The sequence below is a fragment of the Archocentrus centrarchus genome, chromosome 20 (assembly GCF_007364275.1).
Source record: "Archocentrus centrarchus isolate MPI-CPG fArcCen1 chromosome 20, fArcCen1, whole genome shotgun sequence".
Lineage (NCBI taxonomy): Eukaryota > Metazoa > Chordata > Actinopteri > Cichliformes > Cichlidae > Archocentrus > Archocentrus centrarchus.
In genome coordinates, this window is record NC_044365.1 from 21541635 (window position 1) to 21562792 (window position 21158).

At 39.3% G+C, this 21158-nt stretch overlaps 2 protein-coding genes across 6 annotated transcripts in view; one reads left to right on the forward strand and one right to left on the reverse strand.

The window, feature by feature from the left end:
- Window positions 1-4731: 4731 nt before the first annotated feature.
- On the reverse strand, window positions 4732-12394 carry lztfl1 (leucine zipper transcription factor-like 1). Of its 2 annotated transcripts, none has more exons than XM_030756694.1 (10): window positions 12115-12394; window positions 11675-11799; window positions 11343-11537; window positions 7768-7825; window positions 7325-7396; window positions 7145-7210; window positions 6975-7052; window positions 6539-6697; window positions 5915-6018; window positions 4732-5739 (listed from the first exon to the last, which is right to left on the reverse strand). In XM_030756694.1, exons 1-10 carry the CDS (start codon window positions 12115-12117, stop codon window positions 5721-5723), a joined length of 879 nt encoding a protein of 292 aa, XP_030612554.1. In that variant the 5' UTR covers window positions 12118-12394; the 3' UTR covers window positions 4732-5720. The 2 variants fall into 2 exon arrangements, with proteins under 2 accessions (XP_030612554.1, XP_030612553.1); XM_030756693.1 differs by having other exon boundaries at window positions 6539-6715.
- A 4607-nt stretch (window positions 12395-17001) lies between these two features.
- The window catches only part of dnajc13 (DnaJ heat shock protein family (Hsp40) member C13), a 32317-nt gene continuing 28160 nt past the window's right edge, over window positions 17002-21158 (forward strand). For 2 of the 4 annotated variants that reach the window (XM_030756654.1, XM_030756657.1), the window contains exon 1: window positions 19979-20059. In XM_030756654.1, the coding sequence (XP_030612514.1) occupies window positions 19992-20059 (68 nt within the window). In that variant the 5' untranslated portion in view covers window positions 19979-19991. Of the gene's footprint in view, window positions 17158-19556; window positions 19575-19978; window positions 20060-21158 lie in introns of those variants that run through there. The other 2 variants (XM_030756655.1, XM_030756656.1) reach the window with 2 other exon arrangements.

Below are 21158 nucleotides of genomic sequence, written 5' to 3' on the forward strand. Positions count from 1 at the left end.
AAAAATATTATAGATCAAAGTATTTAAATGCTCCCTCTTCCTTATGAGTCATATCTTACTCTCATGGGGTTATGCTGGCCTGATCTGGAGGCCCTCCACACGACTGAGCATGCTGTATTCTCAAAGTTTCATTTCCTGGCCTGCAAAAGCACTTGAATCAAGAGATGAGCGTGCAAGCCATTACCTCTTCAAATTTCTACCAATTGCTCGCTGGTTTGCATTTCTCAGTTTTGGTCAAAGTGAGGCACAAGGAAATAACTTTGTCATGATCAGTATTTTAACTTCTGGGAACAGACAGTTGACAGCCTGAGAAGTTCACTCACTACCTGCCATCTACTAACTGCCAAAGTGTGGCTAATTGACTGCATTGCTTTGAACTGTGGGAATGTAAACAGCCTGGCAAAGAGACCATTGCACACTGTAGACAGTCCAAAAGAAAGTTTCATTTGTAGACATCAGTAGATGACGGTGCCGCATCAGGTCCCAAACTGAAGATGAGATACACGACTCATCTTTGATGCAGTGGTTTTTTTTTGGATACTGTTTTCTATGAAAAACAAACCAGTAGACATAATGAGTTGCCTGATCGAAGGTTAGTGCCCTTTCAGTGTAAGGGAATTGTGACAAGGTCATAAATCCATTTTCTTCCACCCAGTCTGTCCCAGCGGCCAGAAGGAAGCAGGTCTGCCCACAAATCACATATACAGGGAATAAAAATAAGCTTTTTGCATTATATATCTACAGAACCTAAAGGTTCTGGATTACTTTTGGAATACCTTCCCATAATGCTTGCAGTTCTCTTTAACCTTCCTCCCCCCCCCCATCCCCTGAAAAAGAAAAGGGCTGAGTACAATTAAACACAATCATGTGATTTTTCTGATGTCGTAAGCTGCTGCTGGTTGTAGCCAGAGTGCTGCCTGAACATGCTGCCATTGTGACTTCAGCAATCTTATGACATGGCTGTCACTGTTACTGTGGCTGTAGCTAGGGGTTCACTTTGGTTGTTGCGTAACACGTGTGTGTGGTGATGGTTTCGCTAGCTGAGGCCTGTGCTCCTCAACCTTTGCAGTGTTTTGATAATACATCTGCCATAAAGGAGCCGTGCTCTAAGCTATTATCCGTAGATTCCTTGAGCCTTTTAAAATAATAAATGCATCACAGAAAGCCTCCTGTTTATTTAACTATATTTGTATTTTTTTTTTTTTATTTAGACTGGACCAACAACTCTTCAGGTTGCCTGGATCTGTTAAGGTTTTCTTAACATCTCTGCCTGGTAAAGTCTGAAACTCAGATTCTGATAAATAAATAGCAGGGAAAACACCCTGGAATGACCATCAATACAACCTGAAACAACATCTCTCAACCCACTCATCCCTCGTGGGAACAAAATCCTTTCAACATGTAACAGAACATTAAAAATAAAAAAAATTTTTAAAAAAATCACAGAAAGTCCAAAAACAAAAGGGCTGCACCTGCTGCAAATACACAGTAAAAAGTTTAGTTCCTGTATTAAGTTTTATAACGTAAAATGAATTTCCACTGTGATAGAGAGCCGTAGTGTAGTGGCTACACTGCAAACAACAGATTCATATGACAACCCGACTTCTCTCCAAATGATTAGTCACCAGACTGGGGTGATGACAGCACTGTTATGGCAGAACTGAGCATTTCAACAACAGGGGGGAAACCTTGCAGTCACTTCAATTAAACCAGGATTATACGTGTTACATTTGTAACTGGAGATCCTGACAGCACAGAGAGGCCAGCCTGAGTGTTGCTTTATTTTGTGAACTCAGCATATATGTGCCATTTTATTTCACAGAAAATACAGTAAAATGAAAACCAGCGCATTAAACAATAATTTTCAGAAGTGACTAAAAGCTGCTTCCAGTATCTCTTCATCTTCATCTCTGTCATCTCTTAGCAATTGGCAGTTACTGAGTTGCATTGAGCAGTCCCTGGAAGCTGAGATATGCAGGCCTAACCTTTTACAACTTTGATCAATGCTTCCACAGTGACAGCGAGAGCAGCCAGCGTCACTGAGATAAAGGCAGAGACAAAGGATATGAGGGAAGGAAGTGAACCCAATCTGGAAGCAGCAAGTTTGACGTGACAATCTCAAATAAAAATCAATTTTACTGCTGTACTTGTTCCACAGTATTTGATTGTGCCACATTACGGGTATTGGGGTCATTCCGAAACTCGAGAGACAGCAGTATTGAAAAATCTGCACGAGTGGATGGATTTCCGGAAAAATGAAATACTCTCAGCTATCAGTGTATTGCCATATAACTTTATACTCCACATTGACATTACCTTAGGACAAATAATAATCAAATATGCCCTGTGACATGTGACTGCTAAACTACACTGGTACAAGTCAAGGGCAGATTGGACTGCTCTCTAGTTATTACTGTACTGCATGAGGTTGTAAATGTGCTACCACTAACACTGAAAGCCAACATTACTGTGGATTGCGGCAACCTTTTGTTCCTCTAAAAATAAATAAATACATAAATCAGGGTTGTCTTTGTTTTGGGAAATCGCCTTACAGTCTGCTGAAATACTCCCCCCCAGCAACAAATGCCTGCTTCATGATTCTGTAGAAAAACCAAAAGCTTCTGCCTTGCTAGTGAAACTGAGAAAACCCCTTTGATGGCTTTCATCAGCGAGCAGGAAGCTGTTCTGAACCAGCTTCACTACACTGGCATGTATTAACTATTGTCCCATATAGTGAGAAAGTGCAGCAGTGCAAGAGACTCCGCTTGGTACCAACAAGTTACCACTTCCTGTCACTGCTGCTGTGATTTATTGTCAGTCTTATATAGCAGTTTAGCATAATCACGTTTACGCTTTAGCTGCACCACAAGCACACAATTACACGCAAATACAAGATAGTTTTCTTTATTCAAAACTCTGCTTTCACTAGGTGTGTTAGCAGGTGGAGAAGAAACGTATTTGGTGACCACCTTTCTGAATGTCAACAGAGCTAAAAGGTTTTAAATGATGATCAATGCTATGAGCTTATTGCATGTGTTTACTCTTTAATACTGCCCCCTCCCCCTATCTCTTCTTTTTACACCTATAAAAGAGTACCACCTCATGCATACAACTTCTGTGCACAATGCAAAACCCATGAGTGTAACTCGGGACACTGTGGCTTTAAGGGTTTAACTGAAAACAAAAAGGGTTTGACGGTTGCCCACTTTTTTTGTTTTTTGTTTTTTGCTGCTGTCACTCTAAACTTTGGTTAGGACAAACAGGAAAAAGAAAAAGAAAAAACACGTTATTCAAGATATGGAAAGCAGATTAAATGTGGTGAATTCAAAATAAATTGCATGCAATCATTTCAATACGAGCAAGCTGAGATATGTAATTTGTGATAATTTTACCCTGACTAGTTTCCTTATTTTTAATCACTTTAAAAACAGGGATGTCACTGATTTAGCATTAAATAACACAGCATCCATTAAAAAACAAAAATACTAAAAATGCATGCATGCAGCTTTCCTGATGTCCACTTTCTCTAAATAAAAATGTAGTTCCATGTTTTTCTCTGGTTGGGACAGCCTTTAGTCATACAAACTGGCCTGAAAAACTGCACAGTGGTCAACACACAAAACACAACTGCAGGTTAAATTAAAAAAAAAAAAATGTCAGCAAAATATTTTTAGATGTCATCACCCAGTGCAGCGTTAAGAGGTGGCATGTAGTCACGGTTATAGTGAGACACAATCATTTATTTGTGCATGTGCAGTTGTGTATTATTGAATTGTAGCGCCCCCTGGTACATAATACACAAACAGTAGCCTCTATTTGGCATGAGATTTCATCAACCCTTTTTATTGCTTTTAAACTAAAAGTCAGACACCCCCAGGAAGCTTTAGCTATTGAATATTTTTAAACTTCTATGGTCAAATGCCACTTTGTTAGAAATACCTGTTCAACTGCTCATTAATGGAAATCATCTAATCATCAATCTCTGATTAAACTTCAGTTTTTCAGAAACTGCTGATCTACTGGGATTTTCCCACACAACCATCTCTAGTGTTTACAGAAAATGAAAATAAGTAGAATAAAGAGAGAAAGTATCCAGTAAGCAGCAGTCAGAGGTCAGAGAAGGCGGCAGTAACTCAAATAACCACTTCTTACAACTAAGGTATGCAGAATAGCATCTCTGAACACGCAACATGTCCAGCCTTGAAGCATATGGGCTACAGCAGCAGAAGAGGTGTCACTCCTGTCAGCTAAGAACATGAAACTGAGGCTACAATTCACACAGGTTCACCAAAATTGGGCAATAGAAGATTGGAAAAACATTTCCTGGTCGGAAGAGTCTTGATTTTTAAGGGTATTTGGTGTAAATATCAAAAAATTATTATCATATCAGGGAGAAGGGGGACTGCTGGTGGGGGAATGGTGCAGGGTATAGGAAGATGAGAGGAGAGAGGAGAAGAGAGAGCGTAAGAGGAGAGAGAGAGGAAGAAGAGAGAGAGAATAGGAAGAGGAGATAGAGAATAGGAAGAGGATAGATAGAGAGATATATATATACACACACACCCTTTTACCACACAGTGTACCCATATTCTGATGGCTGCTTCCAGCAACATGACGCCCCATGTCAACAAAGTCAATCATCTCAGACTGCTTTGAAGATGAAAACTATACACTAAAACTATTAAAATGAAACCATTAAGATAATGGCTACTAAAGAAAAACTGACCACACATATATTAGTACCAGCTTTATTACCCCATACTTTGCACATACAAACAAACGCATATCTAGTGGAATATAGGGTAGATGTGTCATACTCTACAAGAGCATTACTTCATGAACATCATGTATATTTTTTTTTCCTCGTACACTCCATCACCCACAGTAATACGAAAAGTACACGTTCAAGAGTCCACACAAAATATCTATGCGCTTTGTAGGGAAGTAGGAATTTACTCTAGATTGTTATTCATGTCATTTAATACGCAAGAGCAGAAAAATAAATGTATCAGGTTTTCACGCAATGAAAATTTTTTTACTGTATATATATATATATATATATATTTAGTGTGAAATGCTATTAAATGCTTAGGTAACAAATCAGATGCACCTCAAGAGATCAAGAATTATTTATTGTGGCTTGGATTTGCTTGAAACAGCGTGTAACTCAATAATAATACAATGTTCACTACAGAAACAGGGCTGCTATGATTAAGACTAACCAGCAAAATATCAGTAATCAATTACCTGGTGCTTGAATGACAAATATTTTAACCTGTAATCATCTGATAATAAGACTGCAAAGCTTCAGGCAGAAAAAACATATCTGTCAAATTCAGCAAACAGACAAGGCCTCTTCAAACTGGGACATGTTGGTAATTGCATAGAGCACCGAGGGAAGTCTGCCAGCTACCGTAAGTGAGCTCCAAACTGAGACACAGGAAGAAAAAAATAAAAGCACAGCTATCACTATCTCGTGTGTGTGTGCAGTTGTGTGTGCAGTGCTTCCAGCCTCCCCGCTCTTTACTAAAGCCGAATACTAGTGAAAATGCCAGATAAAGCATGAATAAATGTTTCCACATGGAAGAGCTTTTTTTTTTTTTTTCCTGTCTCTCTTGTTTTACAGCACAGGATCGGATGGTTTCGTATCCAAACTACAGTCGTAAATTTTGGTCCCGCCTTACGCCGTGGACATCTGTTAAACCAGCTGTCCACAGTGGAGCTCACTCGTTAGGCTCATATCTGAAACAGAAAGCAGAATCTGAAATTAGACAAGACCCCTCAATTAGTTTCTTTAGTGTTTATTCCTTCAAATGTATAACTACACTAGGATGTAGTATCATCTTATTTTCAAGGGTATTGATATTTTTTTAATTAGGTTTTGCACACCTCATGGATTTCACAATCAGCGACTCACCTCTGCAACCGTTTCCTGATTTCTTTGATCTGCTCGTTCTTCTTGGTTAGAATCTCCTTCATGTTGCGGTAGGCCGCAGTTTGTTGGAACTTCTTCTCCAGTTCCTGCAAGCAACACACAGCAACAAACAGCACAGACGCTCAGTGCACCTGACCAACTGTCCCAGTGCCTTAACAACAGGTGGCGAGTAACATTTGACCGTTTTTGGCTGTTAGGAAGCACGTAAAGAAAAACTGTCGAAACGGGACAGGGAGCTGAAAACCACCACAAAACTGATGTGCAGTGGAAAGAGCTCAAAGAGACCAAGAGCAGTAGCTCATGTTAAAAACCATTCGTGAGCTTTTGCTTGGATGCTGATGACAGGAAGTGAACATGCTTCCCTATTCTCACTGGCAAAAGAGGAACAGGCTGGTAAAGAACCAGGACAAAATATACAAACAAGAAGAGAGGCCTTTTGGGTTTATCTATGCAGACTTCATTTATCATATATGGGAACAAACAATAACACCCTAAAGTTCAATAATTATTAGGTAGAACAGCACCAACAACACCTGACATTTTTTGGGTGCTAACTTCATTTATGGTTGTTACTTTCAGTTCCCAGAAGAGGCCAACGTCGCTTACCTTCTCTGCCAAAGCCAGCTGCTCTTGCACTCGCAGAAGCTCGTGTTTGGCAGAGATCAGGTTCTCCTGCAGATCCTTCTGGGTTGCCACATTGGTGCTGAGAGTTCTTTCATAGTCCTCCTTCAGAGCTGCCACTGTGTCCTCTAGACTGCTGATCTCCTTGGATTGAGCAGCCAGCTTAAAGGGAAAAGCAGCACAGTTGGAATGAATTGCTGCGGCATTTTGATACTATTAAATCTATTTCTAACAGCTACAAAATAAAAACAATACCTACATTCCATTTAGGTCCAAGTTAGCAGATAAAAGCAAATGGCAGAAAACATTCATGTGAAAATGGAAAACCGTAACATTAAACACATAAGAGGAGTGAAATGGAAAGCAAAATAAAGGTGAGATGATGACGCTCGATGACTGCAAGCCACACTTGGAACCGTACCTGCTGTTCACCCTGGACCCTCTGAAGGTCTTTCAGAGCTCTCTCTGCCTTCGATTTCTCATCTAGTGCACTCATGGCCTAAACAACGAAGCAGGAAAAGAATTAACAACACAACTATTGCTACTATTGCTACCAAAGGCTGCACTTTATTTAAAAGGTCATTTTTATACCTGTGACTCTAAAGTCCGGAGCCTTGCTTTCAGCTTGTCATTTTCCTCCTGTAGTCTCACTATCTCCTAAAGAAGCATTGAAGATACAGCAGCTGTGTCTTACTATATGAACATAAAGACAATCCAACATCCCAGAAAATCTGTGTATGTAATTCATGTAATGTAACATATTTTTTATACCTTGTTGAAAAGTTCAGACACGCCACTTTCATTCAAAGGCGCCAACTTGGGTTTGCTTGTTTCTTTGTTTATCTGGGAACAAATTTAAGACTTTGAAAAAACAAAGACCAGTTGTGGATTGCTCTAACTGGTATTTAACTGCCATGTATTGTTTTTCCTCTAAATGTGATAATGACTAGTGTCTACCCTTTGAGAAATGCCCAAGCAGCCAAACCCATGAAGGAGCAAAGCAAACTTAATCTGTTTGTCGTAAAGCCACACCAGCCTCGGTGGTGTGTGAGTATTTAACCACCAAGCTATTAGTGACAGGTATATAAAACTATTTGAAATGTACAGGAAGTTCATGTGGGTGCAAATACACTAGGGACACATGATTAATGATGAATATGTCAGCAGTACTGTTTGAAGGTCTTACATGTGCCAAAGCTGCACATTACGCTCACCTTATCGGTGCTTTTAAAGTCAGTCTTCTCAAATTCAGCCACTTGCTCTAACAGCTCCCTATACGGGTGGGACGAGAGCAAAGCATTAGTCAATAGAATCATTTTAATATGTCAAAAGAACAGACATTACAGCTTTGTAGAATATGAAGAATGTAAAGTTGTTGTAAACAGCACTGAAATGCAGCACTGGATACACTGATGATGATCTCCTCATATCACAAACATAACCACAATGTTGATGCTTATGTGTTTGAACATTATCACAATCTACCATTTGATTGTTTGGCAAGGAAACTTAACACCCTAAATCTTGATGGCAGTTTAGCACTTATGTTTTAAGATGCATGGTTGTGGTGAGCACAACAGGCTTCTGAAAAACTATAATGTGGTTTGAAATAGCAGATGAAGACACGTAGACTGTGACATGGGGCGTATTCCTAGTTTTAGACACCGTATAAGTCACGTAGACCTGAGGCCTGTGAAAAAAAAAAGGCTTTGGGGGTTATTCATCCACCCACTGTGCATATTTTACAAAAGTACTTTTCCAAAACACACACATAGTGTGTTAACAAGGTGAAAGGTGACAGAGGTCAAATCGATTTATGAAGTTCACTCAAGTGTCACAGAAGAGCATCGCAATGATCAAAGTGGGGCCCAGGTCCAGGTCATTAGATCATGTTAAAGAGAATCAGCTGCATGCATTTTTTGCTGATGTTATGTGGGTGAAATATGGAAAAGAGTTGTTTTCATAGTCTCGCTGACTAAAAAAGGAACGGGTCGACGTGCGGTTTTGGGTTCAAGTGAGACCCAGAAATTTGCAATTTAAATCTAGTACTTGCTCATTTCAGGAAAGACTGCTTCACCCTGAGGCACTGTGAATTTTTGTTATTCGAAATCAGTTTGTTTTTTTTATTGAGTGCACAGACCCCCAAAGAGAAGACCAAAGGAAACTCAACAACATGGTTTAATATTTCTTTAACACATTTTCTTTGGGGTCGAGGACAATACACATTTTTGTTCAACTTATGGCCAAAAATAATTAGGAATTTTGTCTAATAAGTTAACATATGAACCAGTAATGCTTATCCCATAAAGGCTCATTCTGCACCAGAAATAAAACCCTTCATATAACCACTTCTATTGATCTATTTGAGCTAGAAAGCCCTCATACCACTGTGGCTAAATGAGAGCCAAAAGAATGCAATATTCAGGCATCAGTTCAAATGTGATGTATCTTTGTTGCTGGTATCACATGTCCATGCCCACATTGCTCCACGTTTGGGCTTGTAATATGAAAAGAAAAAAGAAAAAAGAAAAAAAAAAACACTGAAGAATATCTGACAACCTTGTTAAATAAGAACACAGATTTATATGTCTTATGAGTGAATGACTTTGTGCCACTTGCTGCTGATTATTACTGACAGTAAAACTTTTTTAGAACTTTTTTTTTACAGATAGTTTCACTTTAAGCTGAAAAAAAAATTTACAAAAATATCTGTATTTGTTTCTGATATCAAAAGCATCCAAAAATACAATGGAAAAATGTTCTGGTTATTCAAAATAACAAGTTATAAGGTCTCCTCTGTAAATTATACAAAGAAAAAAAGATTTCTGAGGTTATATTTACCTATTATGCTTGTTAATATCTCACTTTTAATACTCCCTATCCTGTGCCACCTATTCATGACCTATTGTGCCCGTGGTTATGGTTGTTGTGGTTTTCAGGCTAACTGAACGTCACTGCAAAAAAAAAAAAAAAAAAAAAAAAAAAAAAAGGAATGAGCGTAATGGAAAAAAAAAAGGGTTAAATTGACAGCGTTAAGCAAGGGCTCGGCAGTGACCTTTTTACCTGGCATGTAACATGTACAAGATCTAAATCTGAGCGGTAGTGCAGAGGAAGTGGTCTATGATACAGTGTGGTGGAACCTTTTTCATAAAAATGAAGCTTACTTCTCACATTGCTGTGACAGGATCACTATGATTTTAAATCATTTTAGTTTAAAAAAGTACTTGGGGGGGGGGGGGGGGGGGGGGGGGGGTGTGTTTTTTTTGTTTTGTTTTTGTTTTTTAGGGAATAGATACGTTTCTTCTTCAACATCTCTGTAAACTCGCCAGATGACCAGCAGATCTGAACCGAGACACATTTTGCCATGAAGCGACCCTGCTTAAAGCTGCAACACCATGCCACACAAGCATATGGGCAAGTTTTGACTGCTAAGAGACCTGTACAGATAAGCTCACCATTGAACACACAACGATAATCCCACAAGATACAGAATTTAAATATAGCCATACAACAATCTCATAAAAACTGCTCTTACACTTTGTAAAATTCCCATCTGGTAATACTAGTCCAGACAGAACAGACTCTACTTCTTGAGAAAGTTTGGGTCTTTTAATGTGTGCAACAAACTGTCGCACATTTGTTGCCAGTATGTTGGTGCTGGTGCAGTTTTCTTTGCAGCCATCTGTTGGGGCAGCAGTATCAGAGCCAGTGACTCCAGAAAACTAAAACTGATCAGAAAGGCTGGCTCTGTGCTGGGAACTACTCGACTCTGCCTCACAACCTAGAGCTCAAACAGGAGAGTGTTTTCAGTAGGAGGCTGCTCCTGTAATAAACACTGATATAGGAACCTACCTACTGAAGTAAAATACATGACTCCCCTCTGTGTGGGGAGACTTACCTTGTGTGGCCATGCAAAAAAAGCACACTCATTTCTTATGCATAGTTATTTATATGTGTCTATTTTTGACAGGCTTTTTTTTTTTTTTTTGACCACACATCTGTGCTTTCTATGCAAGCTGTGTGTTTTGTAACGTGTGGAAAATATGCCACATTATAATTTCCCTTTGGGGATTAATCTATCTTTGCATTTGCCATATAATACATGAGATTTTTGTGTTCATTTTGTACTTCTCTGAGAACAACAGGAAATACTGTGCTGTGAAAAAGTATTTGCCCACTTCCCGATTTCGTAGTTTTTTTGCATATTTGTCACACTTACATGTTTCAGATCAAATAAATTTTAATATTAGACAAAGATAACCTCAGTATAAGAACAAAATGCATGCAATCTTTAAAAATGATTTCATTTATTAAGGGAAAAGGTTACCCAAACCTAACTGGCCTTGTGTTAAATAGTATTTCCTACTTAAACCTAATTGGCTGTACTACTGTACCCTTAGCAGAAAGAACTGCAATCAAGTGCTTGCAGTAACTGGCAATGAGTCTTTCACATCACTGTGGAGAAATTTTGTCCCACTCTTCTTTGCAAAATTGTTTTACTTCAGACACATTGGATGGGTTTCCAGCATGAACGACCTGTTTAAGGTCATGCCAAAGCATCTCAGTCAGATTTACGTCCAGACTTTGACCAGGACCTTTAAAAACTGCATTTTGTATTTACTCAGGTTATCTTTGTCTAATATTAAAATGTGTTTGTTAATCTGAAACATGTAACAAATATGTAAAGAAAAAAGAAAATCAGGATACTTTTTCACAGTACTATATGTCTTAACCAGTTTAAGGCTTGCTGAATGTTACAGATTATTAACTTAATTTCGTCATAGATCACCTGTTTTCCAGCTCTGAGATATCACTCTGCAGTCGCAGGTAAAACTTTTCAGCCTGGGAGAAGAGCTGCCTGAGCAGCAGCACATTGGTGTGGGCTGTGTTGATGAGCTCTATTTCCACCTCCCCACGCACCACCACCTGCAGCCCATCCAGCATCTCCCTCACCTCGTCCACTGTGAAGGTTTCCTCCACCAACCTTCATACAGACACACACACATTAAGTGTAAATGCTGCAGCTCCATCTGAACTGAAAAACATAAACTGTCGTATCTACTTTACATAGACAACTGAGCTTAAGTAATGTGAGAAAAAAGGGAAGTAATGACCAGTCACCTGCTATCTTTGAGCTCCTCGAAGCATGAATCGATAGTTTTGAGCCTCAGGACCCTCTTTGAACGTGCAAACCGCATATAATTGATTATTTCATTCTGATGGTGCTCATTAAACCCAAATTCAGCCTACATGACGATAAGAGGAAAGAGATTTTAAGCGAAGACTGGTACCCAGAATAAAAGATGAACATAGAAAGGGTGTGATAGCATGAGCAAGTAGATGATCAGCTAACTTGAAGAGGATTTTCTACTGCTAATATGCAGCAGGGCCTTTTCACATGGGCTTGCACATCCAGCGTGCTATATGTGGGGACTGCTTGCTAACGTTAGCGGTCCGCTCGTCTTTTAATTCAGCTTTAGAGCCCAGCGCTAGACGTTTAGCATGCTAAACTTTTCAAAGCGAACAGGTGGCCTGTACAGCAAATCATTTCAGCTACTTACCATGATGGCTGTGCAGCAAACGTTAACGTAACTAAGTTAGCTAGCTAGAGAACTGAGCTGGTCCAAAAGAAGAAAAAAAAATGTGTGTTTCTGCCGCTAATTTAGAGCATTCGGTGAACAGACTGGAAGCCAGTGGTGATACGCTGGAGTCGAGTGTTCTAGAAAATCTCTTTTAATTATATACAGCTCAGCAAAGAGGCTAAACAATGGTTATATCACAGGTATAAGACTATCAAGCAGATTTGCTAGCCTCCTAGCAGCTAGTGTTTGCCTTGAGAATGCCTTGGTAACGGAAAAGAGCGTCATCACCTTGGTTACCAGAGCTGCGTTCACAGCGCTGCGTAAAAATTTGGAACAAAAAGCGAATGTCAGATCTGGAATAAAATATAGGAAATGTTAAGTTATCTCTCTCTTCATCTTAGCAACATTTCATATAAAAAAATGTTGAGATTTCCTGTATCATCTCTATTTTCATGTAGCTGGCTTTAGTTTGAGGGTGATCGTTAAGTCTTTTTGTTATTGTACGTTATTGGCTTTTAACACAGAACAACTAGCTAGCTTTAAATGCCTCACAGGTGGCACGTCGTCCAGTTATTCGGGTGTCCACTTTGTAGTTCAGGGTCCTCCTTTTTCTTTGCTTAGCAGAGCTTTTCCTGCATTTAAAAAATGGGTTTGGCCTACTGCTAAAGAATTTTTTAATCACTACAGCCATACAAATTTATGTAAAAATTCTTTTAAAAATCTTAAGTCCAATTTCAAGCAACACAGACTATATATATGGTTAATATTCGGTATTTGCATCTGTTCAAGCCCATTTATGAATAACAGTGCCATTTGTTTATTGTAATAAAATGCAGTTTAAAAAATGAATAACGGAAAGACCCATTCAGTGTTACTGGAGCCTATCCCAGCTGCCATAGGACAAGAGGCAGAGTATAGCCTGGACAGGTTGCCAGTCTGTTGCAGGGCTAACACAGAGAGACAGACAACCATTTGCACCTATGGGCAATTTGGAATCACCAATTAACCTAACCCCATGCTTGTCTTTGGATTACACTGTAGGAAGAAGCCAGGGTACCCAAAGAGAACCCACACAAACTCCACAGAGCCAGATGATGGATTCAGGCCTAGAACCTTCTTGTTGTAAGACAACAGTCCTAACCACTGCACCACTGGGCTTCCCCTTAACCAAGATAGGGGCAGAAAAATCATATTTATCTTATGAAGCAAAGTTTCTCATCACTGCTTATGTTTACTTCTTTGACCTTAATTAGAAATTGACCAGATTTGTATCAGTCTATTGTTCAGCCCCACTGAAGAAATTGCCCATTCATCCCAGCCTATACAGCACGAGAGGCAGAGTTTTGCTGTGTGTATTGCATATATATTTCTTGCACTTGATGCATGTATATTGTGCCTTCTTGGACCTGCACTTTGCATCTGTTCTTTTAGTTGCTAACGGATCTAGAGCAGAATTTAAATTAGGAAAAATCATCTCATCAGGATGATTTTCTAGATGGCCTCCAGGATGAAAAGTTCAAAATTCAATTTCATGTCTTGCACCTTGCATAGTTGTTCATTCTCTGGCCAGATGACCATTGAGTTTAACCAGTTTTAACATATCTATTTCTGCCCTTGCTAGTTGGAGCTGAATGAGTCTCATCCTCATCTTCAAACTCACTGTGAGACTCTGCATTGATGGAGCTGGTATAGCTCACCTAGTTGAGCAGGTGGCCCATGTACTGAAGGTTAGAGTCCACATTGCAGAGGTCTGGTTTTGAGTCTACCCCAGACTGTTTCTAGTGTGTCATCTCCCTTTGCTCTCTCCCTGCCTTCCTGTTTACTACCTACATGATCCCATTCAGTAAAGACAATGGACTCATGTTCTGAAAACCCTACCCCTTCATCTTCCAAGTCTTCTCTCTCATGTAAAATCACTTAGCTTCTCTGAGCAGAGGCTCTTTTCACCAGCTTGCTTTTTGTTGTATCCTGCCACTGATTTGCAGCTGGGATACAGTGTGAGAAAATATAGAGTGGTCCCGCAAGACAGTGGGTAGATGAACGCTACATATGTAATATAAATGTGTGTGCATGCATGGGTGTGGGCGATTACAGTGTGAAGTCACTGAAAACATATTATTTTACATGTTCTTCACAGAAAACGAGCCAAAGATGAGGAATCTGAGTTTGAAATAATTATAAATCATGTATTTTTTCTTTTGGTAAGCATTGAAAACACTTCCTACAGACCCAAACACCACAACAAGGGTTAAGTGGGGTTTTGTTTTTTCAAGAATAAATATATTTTGTTGATCAGATTACCAAAAAACAACAGAAAAATGTGTAGGTTGTTAAGTAATGCATCAAAGACTCTTTCCATTAACTATATGTGCTTACTTATGTTTTCACTCCCATAGGCCCACTGTGAGCAAGAACAGCTTAGAAAAGTGATTTCAATCTCACCTACAGCCAGCTTGTCTTGGGATTGTGACTGGCCTAAAAAAAAAAAAAAAATTAATGCAGTTTCTTCAGAATGTAACTGACAACCATGTTATGAATACTGATGAGTTCACTGTGCAGCGTGTACTTGGCTGTGTGACCTTCACAGTACAGTGCAAAGCAGTAGGTGGCAGCATCTGGCTAGAAAAAAGTATGAGAGGCGTGCAGCCCTCTGAAGGAACCCTCTCCAGTCTGACCCAGAGGCTCGTAACAGCAAAGCCAAATTCACAGCTAGGCTGTCAAAGCGCTCATTATTCATCAGCAGATTTTACATTTACAACACAATTAGTCTGCTTGTACTCTTTTAGATTCAGTTGGTTTTCTGGGCTATTTCTCCATCAGTTACACTCACTAGACATCATGTGAGCCAAATAAATGCTGATTGGTACAGTCTTCTCATCCTGTCAATGAAGCCTCAAGAACCTCACCCTCCATTTGACTCCATGGAAAAAGAGGGAAACTTTTTTCCCCCTCATGTCTCTCTAGCTGTTATTAAATTAGACTAACGGGCAGCGCATGGTTAGCCACCTAATCAGATGCCTCATAACGTGACTGCTGCTCTGCTCAAGCTTAGTTTGCGACTTCTGTCAGGAACAGAGGCAAAGATGTTTCCCCTTTACCTGCAGTCACGGTGAGTCACTTGAAATTTTAGAAAGGGGCTAAAAACCATCAAAACTATGTGCTAAAAATAAACAAGTTGTTTTGTTTTGTTTTGGGGTTTTTTTGTTAGAGGCCTATGTGTTTGCTGCTGCTATATGTTTCAGTTGTTTCTTTCAGGACTGTTCACATTTAATAGTTTATAGAATTCACTTAGTTTACTTTGATGTTATACGGGCAGCTGAACTATAAACAACTTTGGCAAAATGTCAAAAAAAAATGTAATCTTCCAAGAATGTGAGTCATTCCAAAACCAAATGCAGAGGAGGGTAAAAAAAATTGAATATGAATGCAAAAAAATGTAAAAGAAAAAATATAATGAAATATAATGAGCAATAAAACAATGTAAAACACAGTGGCAGCTGGCAGATGCATGTTATAATAAATGTGAGGAGGGGGGGAAGGAAGGAAGATACAGTTTTCTGTGTGTTTATTTCAAGCTGTTTCCCGCAGATGAACTAACTAATCTGTTTAGGACCAAGCCAGCTATGGTATCACATCCCACTGCAGACATCAGAAAGACTCAAAAAACTTAGGCTTCACATTTGAGATGATTGAATTGCATGTAAATTTACCATCCATGAATAAATACATTTAACGTGATGCTTTTCTGTCCATCAAATATAAAAGCTAGTCTAAAGGTGTGGACAAAACACATGTATATACAATTAAAATGCATAGCTGTTAAATATCTGTGAACTTTACAATGTGTGTGTCTGCCTGTTAGACCTGTGTGCTGAGTGTTTTTTAGGACCAGAACTCCTGTATTATGCTCTGTGACTCAGTTTCTCAGACACTGTTTAGGTCTAGTCTTTTGTTGAATTTTTCTTCTAGTTTAGGACTAGGATTAATCCATGTGCGTGGAAACTGGCTGTGTGAATACGCTTTCTTATCCAAAGGAATTCCTGCAATGATGGAAAGGTGCCTCTAGGGGGCATAATAGTTGTATTTATCCCAGGAGTTGCACTAGAGGCTGCGGTTCAGAAATAAGTTCTTTCCAGCTATTTCACCCTCTCTTTCTGCAAAAACAATAAATAAATGAATAAATATAAAATAAGATTAAGAAGTAAGTAGAAAAATATAAAATAACCATCCAGTTTAATCTCCATTTCACCATGCTCAATTTACATCCCGTTTAAATATTATTTCATAGGTAACCTGGATGCAAAAGTTACAGACACTGCTAGTCTTTCGGGTTATCTGGGGGGTAAAATTATATAGTAGACTACTTGCAGGTGGAGGAGCTATACTTTCCTTTCACTGTATTCATATATAATTTTGTAAACTAAGAAAAAAAATGAAAAGAAAAGCTATAAAGGTACGCACATTTATGTTGACCCTGCTTTTTAATACCTCTTAGTTTGATCTTATAATAATTATTATTATTATATAATTATTGTCTATAAGCGGCCTGTGGTTGGCTCTTTGTTAAAAGGTGAATATTTGTGTTATTATCTCCATTATTATCTCAACGGTTGCTTATTCGTTCATTTCTTTTCAACAAGAAACTGGCGATACCAGTAATAAACCCTTTACGCAGTAGGTGGCATCGTTAAACTGTTTCGAGGTCAGTTTCTACGGTATCCATCAATTCAAAGCACTGAAGAAATTGACGTAATAACCGATCTGGTGTCAGGTATCTTGACAATGTTGCTTCCTGACAAACCAATCAGCTGACAGCCGCATGACAGGTAGGCCTCACGCTTGCGCAGTAGCGCACTTTTGGTATGAGGAATATGGCAGCGTCCTGAGTCCAGTGGGGGGGAGTACGGCGTAACTGAGCACCTTCAGCATCACACTGGGAAAACAGAGAAGCACCGGCCGCACTCAGAGGAGGGTGGGGGGCTGAGGGACGGCTACGAATAACACCCGTTAGCAATTTTACAGGTAAACGGGGCCGTTAGCACCTGCCACTGTCTGCTTCTCTGTGTTTGCTTGATTAAACCGCGCCGCTAATGCGACTAGCTAGTTCGCCCACAAAATCCGAGTGATGTGCTAGTTAGCCGCTAGCTGATGGCTAACCCAAGCACTGGCCTGCCAGAGCCCCGTTTTTTCTGCATTTGGCAAACAAACGCTGATAACGAAAGTATCCCGGCCGTCGTTGCTCCTGTAGTTGGGGGGAACAGTAAGTGGCGAAGTTGCAAAACGGTGCCGCCGTGCTTTTGCTTTTAGCCTGACAGTGAACCGCGTAGGCCTGCTGAAATGAAGCGGAGTCTGGCTAGCTGCTTGATAACGTTAATGCTGTTTGTCATGGATTTACTTGACAGATCACGAGTCAGCGCACAGCCACAGCATGATTGAAGATTTACTGTTTGGCATGCTAACCTCTTTCTTGTACCGGTAAACTTTATTTCTGCGGTTCACTGTTGGGGAAAAAAATTTTCGAGCAGGTATTTGCATGAAATCCTTACAGGATTTATGAGATAATGTAAACTAAGTTGCCGTCTCGTTTGAGAGATTGCTTCATGTAGTTGGTTAATACAGGAGTGTGTTGCAATTTATCTGCTGCAGAGCAGGAAAAAAACGAGAAAACTATAATGAAATTATAAGGCTTGTATGTGTTTTGCTTGGCCTGGGCTATGTAAGATTTTATGTGGTTCTCAGGGTCCACATTCCCCAGATGTTTTTCTAGTAGAGAAATGCGTCCTTTTGACTCCTTTTAGTGTGCTTTTACTTAAGTGGTGTCTTTATAGTGAACAGAATTTAAGTTGAAGGCATAAAAAATTGTTAGCTATATAGTGATGTCATGGCACATGATATTTTGACCCTTGTACCCACACTGATGCTGAAGTTTTCCAGCCAAATATTTTCCTAAGGAAACAATTGACACAGCCCTGCAAACTGAAGTCAGAGTATTGAGAGTTACCTGACCAACTTGTCATGATCGACACAACCTGTGGCTGCAGTCTAGTTAGAGGGGTACCTTGTGAGTACGCTATGTTTCATCCAATGCAATTAGTAGGGCTTTGTAAAAAGCAAGTTCCTGTGTCCACTGTGGAATTATACCAGTTGTCACAGACATCCACATAACATTAGCTGTGATTAAAACCTGTATTTGTTTCTGAAGTTTCTGAAAAGGTTGAGAGAATCCGTTTGGAACAAGTTGTCATGTAAACGTGTGCTTTGCTTTGCACTGGGGTCACTTACCTCGTATTTGTTTTTCTCTTTTTGTTAAAGTCTGTCAAGGATGGCCCATGAATAATTTGCTGTTGATTTTCATGCTGGCAAAAGGGACCATAGGTACTGGGAGGGGTAAATCACATGATTCAGCCTTGGAATCTGCCTCAGCCTTTTTCTTTTTTTTTTCTTTTACAGTCATCATAACACACTCAACCGAGTAATGTAATAAAATTGCTCTACTCTCTGCTGCAGCAAAGTGTAATCTATGCAATCCCTCATGCTAACATCTGCTTGTATGAGATTATGGTGGAAAAATAAGGAGCCTCTTGAGAGTAAAATTTTTCCTGAAGCAGAATTTTCAAACCTGAAAAAAAAAAAATCCTTATCCAGTGTTGACATACTTGCAATTTGCCTTTATTTGATGTCCTGTTCTCTATATGCAGTGACAATTTTCCCCCTTTGGTGAATGAATGGGTCAATAATTTTGTGCTTCATTTGCACACCGATTTGGAGAGGAAGGAAAACTGGAGTCAGATTTTTCCAGGATCCTGGCAGAGTGCTGACACAGGTTCCCCTTGGCACATTGCAGCCACTAGCAATTTACTGCACTAAGGATAGCAGAGGCAGTTTTTCCCACCTTTTATCTACTGTGTTCTGGTAACTGGTTTATCTTTAAAGTCTCCACATCTGTCACATAAAAATCTCAGTAATGTTCTGTTTTTGTTAGCTGGAAAAGAAAACCAGTTAATCCTTGTGCACCTGTCCTCTAACTTTGATAGAAGCTAGTCTTGAAGTAAAATTACAGTGATTTTTTTTCTTCCTATTGTAAATTCAAATTGGGAGCCTGGCCAAACCCTAAGACACTGCCTAACCTCTACATATTTACATAACCTCCATTATCCATGCTGGCGTCTTGCCATACTTTATTGACACATGCTCAGCTGGTGAACTGTTGTGTTGTTTTTATGCGTATGGTTATCAGCATGGAATGGAGACATTTGATTCTCCTTTGTTTGTGCTGAGCAAGCTATATCCCAGTGGTTCTTTTGGGGGTGTCACTTTTCAAAGTGAGCCTGCAAGAATGCAACTATAAAGGATAAGAGGGAGGCTATAAAAAAGCAGGGTTGTCATCATTTCAAAGTCATGTTACGTCCCTGCTGATTTGAGGCTGACTTATAACTGAGGTAATAACAGCAAAGAATCACTCAGTCACAGACTCCCATCTGTTGAAGACTATTCTCTGTTACTGGATAATCACTATTTCCACTGTCTTAGTTCAGTAGCTGGTGGAAATCTCCCCCTGTGAGCCAGAATATGTTCAATGACTGTGTGAAGTGTGTGTCACAGTATGCTGAAATGTGTGTTATGTAAACATGGTGTTGTTATGACCACATCCTGGGTTCAGGATTTTGATAATATCTGATATCACAACTGAAAATATACTTACTGTAAAGAATTGCCTAAATGGACATCTTTGATTTAAAAAAATTTTTTTTTTGTCTTCATCCTTTTCTTCGTTGAAATTGAAGAGTTTGCTTTTAAAAAAAAAAAAAAATCCAGGAGTAATAACTTTTCTTCTGTGTTTTAGGTCCTGTGAAAAGATGAATGTCGTCAAAGACAACAAAGACCTGGCCTGTTTCTATACTACCAAACACTCCTGGAGGGGAAAGTAAGACAGCAGCTTTTTTCTTTTTTTAACTTCACAGAGAGGATTTCAGGGCCTTTGGCTTAGTTTGTTTGACACCTAATTTGTATTATTACTTTACAATACAGTCGCACTAAAGTGGAAATATCCCCAAGTGATGACTTACATTCTCCTTCATTTTGACTTCCTTATCTTGGGAAAATATGGGAGGTATGCATGAAAAGAAGCTTCACTAAAGGTTAGGGCTTGTATTCCTTTTCTGTCAAAGGAATTGCAGGTGGCAGTACATTTTTTTTATGGGTGGCAGTAAAGAGATTACACAAGTGTAAATACTGTATTGCACCTTAGCTGGGGATAAAATATCAACCTGGTTTTCTTATATCAAGAGACCCAATCTGATCTGAGCATATGGATAAACATGTCTTCTTTCATGCTTATAATTTTATATGCACTTAGCAATCTAGGATAGTTTTGATACTCAACTGTTTTTTTTTTTAAATCCTAAATTATACATTTTTCAAACTTTCCCCAGGAAGGAAGTAATTAAGCTACTGCCTGAATGCACTGTATGTTCAATGCATTGTTAAAAGGAGATTAAAACAAATCTATTTTGTTACAATATATTTATCATAATACAGTAAAGCCAGCATACTGCTCTGTGAATGTATAACTGATTAGTCCTTGTGTTCATTATATACTGATGTATTGCACATCATACAGCATATGAGTTTTGTCAGTGTGTAAATTAAACACTTAAGCCACTAAAGGGCTAAAACTAGAAACTGCCTTATGTAGATACTTGGAGGCCCTCAAAGCTAATAGAAAGGACAAGCTCTAGTCTGAGCAGTCAGGTTGTAGGATCACATTACCAATACTTGCTTTTTAAATGCCTTTGTCCCATTAAGGCCAGCTATTGACTTGGGAAACTTAAGCAGGGCTGCAAAGCATTAGCCATTATCAGAGGTTCATCCTGGTAATGCTGCCTGAAGTGTCCGGCACAAACGAGCGTTGATGGGTGATAACCCCTACAGTGAGGGTATTCGGTGGCTGTGTTTTGCTCTGAGGCATGTTGTTGGCATGGGAAGGATAACTGAAAATCATATGATGGTGAATTTCTATCCTG

What these genes read in the sequence shown, in the direction of transcription:
- lztfl1 (XM_030756693.1), bottom strand. An exon ending in TGTCTGAACTTTTCAACAAG is followed by an intron (nt 7,211 to 7,324) that starts GTATAAAAAATA and finishes ATGCTTCTTTAG; the next exon opens with GAGATAGTGAGACTACAGGA. An exon ending in TCCGGACTTTAGAGTCACAG is followed by an intron (nt 7,053 to 7,144) that starts GTATAAAAATGA and finishes TTCGTTGTTTAG; the next exon opens with GCCATGAGTGCACTAGATGA.